The following is a 7,938-nucleotide window of genomic DNA, read 5'->3' on the forward strand; positions in this document are numbered from 1 at the left end:
CCCGGATCAGACTTCAGAGCTGAAGGTGTCTACAGAATTGCTAGTGCTTCAATTAATCTAATTTGTTCTAGCCGGTGGTTAAGGTCTTGGAGGGTATCAGACATCTGGCAAACACGCTTGTCTGATGTTGTTTTTCTTATAGTGCTAGTACTAAAGCAGAAACTGATTGGTTCTGCACGGTGGTGAAGGTGCGTGTCTGCTGCATTTTTTATAAATAACTTCGAATTTTGGAAGGAGATTTTTGCATATATAACAATATTTATTTCAATCAATTAAATAAAATCAAAACCCTTTATATAAACATTTAAACATATTGGAACGTGAAATTAAAGGCAGATATATATATATATGAAATCTCTGAAACAAGAATAAGAATAAGAACGAACCACTTAAGGTAGAAAAGTATGTTGATAAAGAAGCATGTTCTTTAATTATGAGGAACTACTTATCTCCATATCAGTTTCTTGTATACTACTACTTGTGATGAAATAGTCCGTAACAGAAAATTAATATATATCCCTAGTTCCTATATATGTATATTCTTTTGATATATGATACTTTGAGTATATATTATATATTATAAAGCAGTTCATTAGAGCTTAATGGTATAAAATTAAGAACATATTATATAAATATAGGTTAGTGAACCCCTCCTTAAATACAAACTACAAACCTTCTATTTTAACTACCTACCTACCCAATTTTCAACTCTTAATCCCAACCATCACACTACGCCCCTCCACTTAATCCCACTAGTGAGCAAAGTTGCTGCAGAATTTGGGAGTTCCTGTTGTATATTTTAGTGATTTTCACTTTACAAATTAGTAATTTGTGCTATATAAATTAGTGATGATCAGGTGAAACAACTAGTACAGGTGACACATTGATGGATTATGGTGACATATATAGATTGTATTTGTGTATATGGTATATATATATATGTAGATGGGAAGTTGATTATTAGTTGGCATATATAATGTCTTACCATCTCAAAACAAAAATTTATTTTAATTGAATAATAATATTGATTGTCGTTATTAACTATTATCCTAATTAATTATAATAATTCGGTATAATTAATTTTTAGTACGGTTTTGACACTTTAAAAATAAATAGTTATTATTCATAATTAATATGCTCAAAGTATAAATTAAATGTACCATTCATTCTATTTTTTTTATTCTTCAATATGATACTTTGAGTGACTAACAATTATATTTCATTCAAAAAAATGTTTATTTATAGAAACTTATTTTTCTGAAATATAACCTTTTACTAAAATTATAAATGATTCATCTTAAAATATAATGTTTTTTGACTGCTATTAAAAAAATATGAATATTTGATTATGATAATATTTTAATAGAATATTATTTACGAATCCACAAAACTAAATATTTATACTAAAGATGATAGGTGCCAAACTTTTTTAAGCTCCGGAAAAGTATCGGTATATGTTATTCAAACTCTTTTCTTATTTTATCTTATCCTTTTTCTATTGTATCTTGTTCTTTTTGTATATAGACGGGTGTCACATCAATGTTGTTTGTTTCATTCCTCTATAAATAAAATAGGGCTTTTTTAAAACCGTCTTCTTACAATTATTTATTTAAATACAATTTTTTAAAATATTTTTAAAAATTGATTTTTTAAATTTTATTTTCAAAAATACAGTTTGCAACCTCACACGCAACTTGATTTCATTTTTTTCTTCAAAATTTTTTGAAAGTTACAAATGAGATTACAACTGATAACTAAAATAATGCAACTACAAATACAAACTTTACGGACAGATTCATGCATTTCACAAGATTGGGGTTTGTGAGGAAATATGGTAGGAAGGGGATCAAACTAGTTCTACATTGTCAAGAAATAAAGATATATATCATTTTTTACATTTTTTCTCATAAAATATTCTAATAATTGGCTTTCTTATAAAAAGTTTCAACTTCTCTCACTTGTCATAATTATTCGTTATCTAGTCAAAATAATGTTGATCATTTATTTTATGGGATATCAACTCATTTAGTATCGCATTTTAAGTCATGATGAGCACCCGTCTTTGGGTCAGTTAGTGCCAAATTTTAAGTCATGATGAGCACCCGTTTTAGATATAAATATTAAGGAGTTGTTTTATATTCGATATTTAGTAAAAAACAAGGACTTATTTAAAAAAGAGTAGAGTTAAACGTACTTTTCTACATAAATAAGTCCTTATTTCAAAAAAATAAGTTTAGCCAACGGCCGGACTATTTATTGAAAAAATATTTGTAGTTAAATTAAGTTCCATATATAAAACTATATTTATAGATAAAAATATTAAGACTAATATATATGGAGTATAAATCACACAATGTAAAGTAGTTGATGAAAATATTGAGCTTAAAAGTATAAATTACACAATATGATGCTACTTAATTCTGTATTCATTAGCTATAACAACAAGTTTACTACAAATTCTTAATTAGATTCACAAGTGGTGTCATAATATCTGTTTCTGTTGATATACAGCTTGCACAGAATATGGATTCACATGTGCCATCACATTTAAGAACCGGCTCCACAAACAGTTTCCTTTGACATTTTTCACACCTACGTGACCTTTTGTTCAAAACAAATTGCAGACTGTGATGATGGAGTTCAGAATTGATCACACCTGTAGCCCCAAATTTAACATTTGAGTAGGAGGAACATCTTGATATTTCGAAACATCTGAGATGGAATGAAAGGTCACAAGTATGGCAATGATAGAACCAAAAATTCGAGTCGATATCTTCAGAGCAATGCTCACAATTGAAATCATGCTCATGATCGACGACCATACCAGGTTCATATATCAAGTGGAGTGAGTGAGAATCCCATGGATGTTGGACCACACTTGCCTTCATAATGCATGAATTACATATATAGTACCGACATTTCATACAACCATGTCTATTATTCACTTTTCTTTCGCATCCATTGCATATGGAAGCAAAAAATGAAGCAAAAATTGGTGCTACGTTCATGATCATGTGTTTAAGTTTGTGAGGATGAGCTTCATGTTTGATCATTTTGGGTAATGTAAGACATCCAATATGAAACTTCTTACCATTCCAATAAAGGTATATTCCATTGCCAAAATCTCCGCAACCAAAGCAAGAAAATAACTTGTAACGTGTATTAACCATTCTTGCAGTGGCCACGCCTGGTATTTGTGAGACCAAGCCAAAATGAATTAGCTTGTATTTGGAGAGTATAATTTACCAATCATGATCATAATAATATGTTATAATTGAACTGAACTTTAATCAATATCGTGTGCACTTCAATTAGTTAATCTATACCCTTTATTAATTTTAGTGGAACATCAAGTATCAAATATCAAAGTACTATAATTTCGTTATCATTTTATAGTTTTTATCATTTAATTATAATAATAATTATAATAATAATTATTATTATATTATAGAGACTACCATATTGATTAGGATTTGTAATGTAACCATATATTATATATACCACCAACAGAATTGGTTAACAAAACTATTTATTTTAATTTCTAAAACTCAAACAATTTAATTTACGAAACAACTCTATAATATTCGTATCATGTTTTAGAATTCAAATAATAAACAATCCATATTGATATTATTAGCCAAATCAATATTAATTATAGTAAAAGGACTGAAACACAAGACATTTTCAAAAAATATTGATAATAAATTAATTTTGAATTTAAGTTATATGACTTGAAAACTCCCTTAGAGTTGTATATTAATTTGTCAAATAACTATTGAAACAACTATCAGTACTAGATGTATAAGAACTTTAACCTAACAATAAATCAGTAGACTCTTAAAAATCACGAGTTATTTTTTTCAAATTTTATTGAAAAAACATCATCATTTTTAAAAATAACACCTAAATAAATCGTGTGCATTCAACACATTTGTACCTGTGCATCAACATCGGGTGTACAACACTAATTATAACGCTGTTGAATATGTTTATAGAGATGCTTAAACTATACTATTTGGTTAGGGCCTAGAAAACACAAATATTGGTTATATAATACGTTTAACTTAGTTTTTACATTGAAAAATTAGTTTTATGTATTTCTCCGACACAATTTTAAAAGATGTTCAACAAAATATGTTAAAAAATGTTGAACTCAAATTATTTATGTGTTGAACTAAAAAAGTTTGTAAGTTTGTATCAGAATCCTCACCTCTCTATATATATATATATATATATATATATATATATATATATATATATATATATATATATATATATATATATATGTCTATATTAGTTAACATTATATTTATTTAGCAAAAAATATCATGACATATAATTTTAACTATTTTCTTCCTATTTTTTTTGTTTTGAAATCTTATTTCCCATTCAATAAGTTCCCAATTTATTTGGGTTTTGTTAGTCTCTCCTTCTTGTGAGAGTTGGTTTATTTTGTTTTGGTGTGTTTTGATGTTCTTCATGACCGAGGTTATAGATCGGCATGATTTTCATGGGTTTGATTCAGATTTGAAGGTTTCAGAACACTCAGGTGAAAACCAATCAGATGGAAACAAGTGTGTATATTCAAATCATCTTCAAATCGCTCAGTTGCCTCTTCCAGAAGGAAGGATTCAACAGCGATATTCTTCGGCGCCTGTCCAATTTCAATTGTATTTGTAGATGCCGTATGGCGTTTGATCAATGAATTGATTCTTTTTTATCAAAAAAAAAAAACAAAAAAACTATATACTTATAGGATATTTGTCTGTATAAGATATATAACATATATAATAAGATGATTTGAGTGTATATAACTGTAGTGGGATCTAGTTCCAAAAATATTACTAATTACCTTGGATGTATATAACTCAGTAATCAGCATGCATGTAATTCCTCTCTCTTTTTTTTTTTTTTAAGAAAACTCAAGATTCATGACACACAAAAAGGAAGAGCTATTAAAGGCAATACGAGAGAGATAGTGATACCTGCAGCTGCAGGGTATTGGATCTCTTGTGGAAACTCCGCACAGAACTTATGCAGAAAATATTTACAAATAGCACAACCGTAAAAGTGATCAGTCCTTATGGGTTGCGTGCAGCCATCACATAACAATAATGTATCCTCATCAATTTGATGATTTTTCAACTCATCACCGTTAATGAGCTGCAGATGATGTCCCTCGTGACTCATATTTTTTATATCATTCACCCAGTTAAGTATGCTATCTGCAGTGTTGCTGCTGTAAGCTCGAATGCTAGCTGCCTTGATAAATTTCTCGCGTAGTAACTGTACTGATAATTCATCAGCTGCTGGCAGTAATTGCAGCAGATCGTCCTCGTATCTTTCATTCTCACCGGAGCTGAGCAAAAAAAATAAAATATATAAGAATAAATAATGTTGCTAGATGTAAAGATAAAACTAGACTGTATATAATTCATGTAAGACTGCATATATTTATACAGTGGCTATATGAAATTATGAACAAAATGATAGCAATGCTATAGATATTAGGACACGCATATATAAACACTGAAATTTAATGTTAAAAAACACCTTAAAAACCGGCCAGATCTAGCACAATGAAAATGAGCGAAAAATCTGCAATAGCGACAATAATAAATCCAAGTCACTGGACTCAATGTCTTGTTGCAGAGTCGGCAATATTGTCGGAATTTGTGGTAAAGTGGTGGAAGAGAAAATGAGAGAACAAGAGGATGCTTATCGTGAAATTCAAATTTAAAAGATGCAGGAGCATCTGCACAAGATTTGTGAATCCAAAACTGACAGCTGGTACATCTATAAGACATATCTACGATATTATCATTCACATTGCAAGCATAACATCTGAATGAGGATGGATGCCGAATTAAGGATAATAAATGTTGATCGTGAGACGGATGCATAGATTTGTGATCCTCGGAGGACAGCTGAGTGTGGTACATAAAACAAATTAGGCAAATGATAGAATCAAAATCATTATCATAATAGAAGAAGTGTTTCTCTGACATCTCTATGTTACAGATGTCACAAATGCCTATAGTCTGGTATAGTAACATATTGAACTGTAATTTAACAATACGGGAATGATCAAAACAGAGTTTAAGACGCCCTTTCAGATTAGTTGGATTTTGGACAACCGAGGGCAAATCTGCACAATTTTTGTGCAGTAAAAAACTGGCACATGATTTATCATCTACACCAGTATCAGTACGGGTGCTAGTGCCAGCTCTAGTGATAGTACTGCAACTATAAACAAATGATTTACAAGATAATATTTGTTCACCGCAGCCACGACACATGTCACCGTCCCTCGCAATGTAATTTTTGTGTAGGATCAGTGGATGCTCGTGACTGGGGTGTACCATTTTTATATGCAACTAGGAATTTTGTAGAGAATTTGAAGATGTTAAATAAAAATTGATATGAAACTCCTGTATATATATACATATAAATGTATGTACTTTACGTGATATGACATTTTTAGAAAAATAAGAAGAATAAAAACTACTCACTCAAGGTATAAAAGAATGTTCATAAAAGAAGCAATATATATAGTTTACTTTTTTCATGAGCTCCTTTATCTTTGAGTATAATACTTTGAGTGCATATAAGATATATCATCATTTATTTTCGTAGATACATTTATTAAAACTTGGTTGCTCGTATTATACTTTGAGTATACATTTGATATATTATTTATTCTCACAGATCGAATACATGCCTTCCAACAAATTTCTTCTATAATGAAGTTCATTAGAACTCATATAATAGCACATTTATATGTGGTTACTTTATCAATCTGTTTCATGCCCTCTAAAATACTGAATTAGTGTGGAATACAATATTGTATTACAGCTCAGAGTAACATAGATCAGTTCTTTCTCATGTAACCACTGATCATGTAAGCCTTGATCTCACTTTGATAGAAAGCCACCAATTTCGATTTGGTCGTAACTAAGTTATCAATGTGTCACAAGTTCTATTCGAGTTAGAAAACCAGACTTCGGTCGAGATCGAGTAGAATCTGTCGCCGCAGAGAAAGTGAAATGTGTATTTCTACGAACTGATACTCCACCCTATATACACAATCATAACATCTGCCTTTATAATGCATGCATTATTCGTGTCATCAAAGGCCGGCATGAAATCTTTAAAAGGAATATGATCGGAAAAAGAAATAAAAGAATACGTAGTGATTACTTAAAGTGAAAAAGAATGTATGGAAAAGAAGTGACTTATTTACCAGTGACCTTTGTAATTTATCTAACTCTACTGTTTATGTAATACCTAGTGATTACTCAAAAAATTAGCATTATAAAACTAATGATTTTTTCATTAGTTCATTTATCTTTGAGTATAATACTTTGAGTGCACTTGATATATATATAGGGATGGTTCAATTACACACACATATATTTCCTAATATATTGCAAATTAATATTCAGTTTGGATGAATTAACTTATGTGATCATATATTATTGGTGTTTTCTACCACTAGTACAACTTTTCTCATTGTTTGAAGGTATTAATTCCCAACTCATATATATATAACAAAAACAGGAAACAACTTCTCATATGTATAACAAAAACTAATTGAAGATAGATGTAACTCTGTTTTACAGATTATAATAGGAAAATACATCTTCTCCAGAATCAGAGAACAACTAGCAGCTGAACTCATTCATAAACCATGCCAGGTTCATATTCACGTGCATGGGGTGAAGATCTTGGTGGTGTTTAACAAATTTTGCATTTACAACACATATATCCCATTGGGAATAATATTTACATCTCATGAGACTCCATATATGTTTTAAGAAATTCATAAAGGGCCAAAATCAGTTAGGAAGTTTGTTGGAATTACACATCAAAATTCAAAAATAATATGTACAGATAAGAATTAAAAAATGCAGTATAATCACGCAATGTAAAGCTATT

General features: G+C 29.8%; 1 protein-coding gene across 1 annotated transcript; it reads right to left on the minus strand.

The window, feature by feature from the left end:
* Window positions 1-2,345: 2,345 nt before the first annotated feature.
* Window positions 2,346-6,391, minus strand: LOC108201954 (uncharacterized). The gene is made up of 3 exons (XM_017370303.2): window positions 5,554-6,391; window positions 4,986-5,359; window positions 2,346-3,187 (listed from the first exon to the last, which is right to left on the minus strand). Exons 1-3 carry the CDS (start codon window positions 6,363-6,365, stop codon window positions 2,451-2,453), a joined length of 1,923 nt encoding a protein of 640 aa, XP_017225792.1. The 5' UTR covers window positions 6,366-6,391; the 3' UTR covers window positions 2,346-2,450.
* Between the last annotated feature and the right edge of the window lie 1,547 nt (window positions 6,392-7,938).

Source organism: Daucus carota, chromosome 9, assembly GCF_001625215.2.
Source record: "Daucus carota subsp. sativus chromosome 9, DH1 v3.0, whole genome shotgun sequence".
Taxonomy (NCBI): Eukaryota; Viridiplantae; Streptophyta; class Magnoliopsida; order Apiales; family Apiaceae; genus Daucus; species Daucus carota.

Bases quoted from the DNA above. Each gene is read 5' to 3' on its own strand.
- LOC108201954 (XM_017370303.2), bottom strand. From the start codon at position 6,365: ATGGTACACCCCAGTCACGAGCATCCACTGATCCTACACAAAAATTAC. The intron at 5,360-5,553 runs GTGTTTTTTAAC...TTTTTTGCTCAG, and splicing joins AGATCTGGCCGGTTTTTAAG to CTCCGGTGAGAATGAAAGAT. The intron at 3,188-4,985 runs GTATCACTATCT...CACAAATACCAG, and splicing joins CCAATACCCTGCAGCTGCAG to GCGTGGCCACTGCAAGAATG.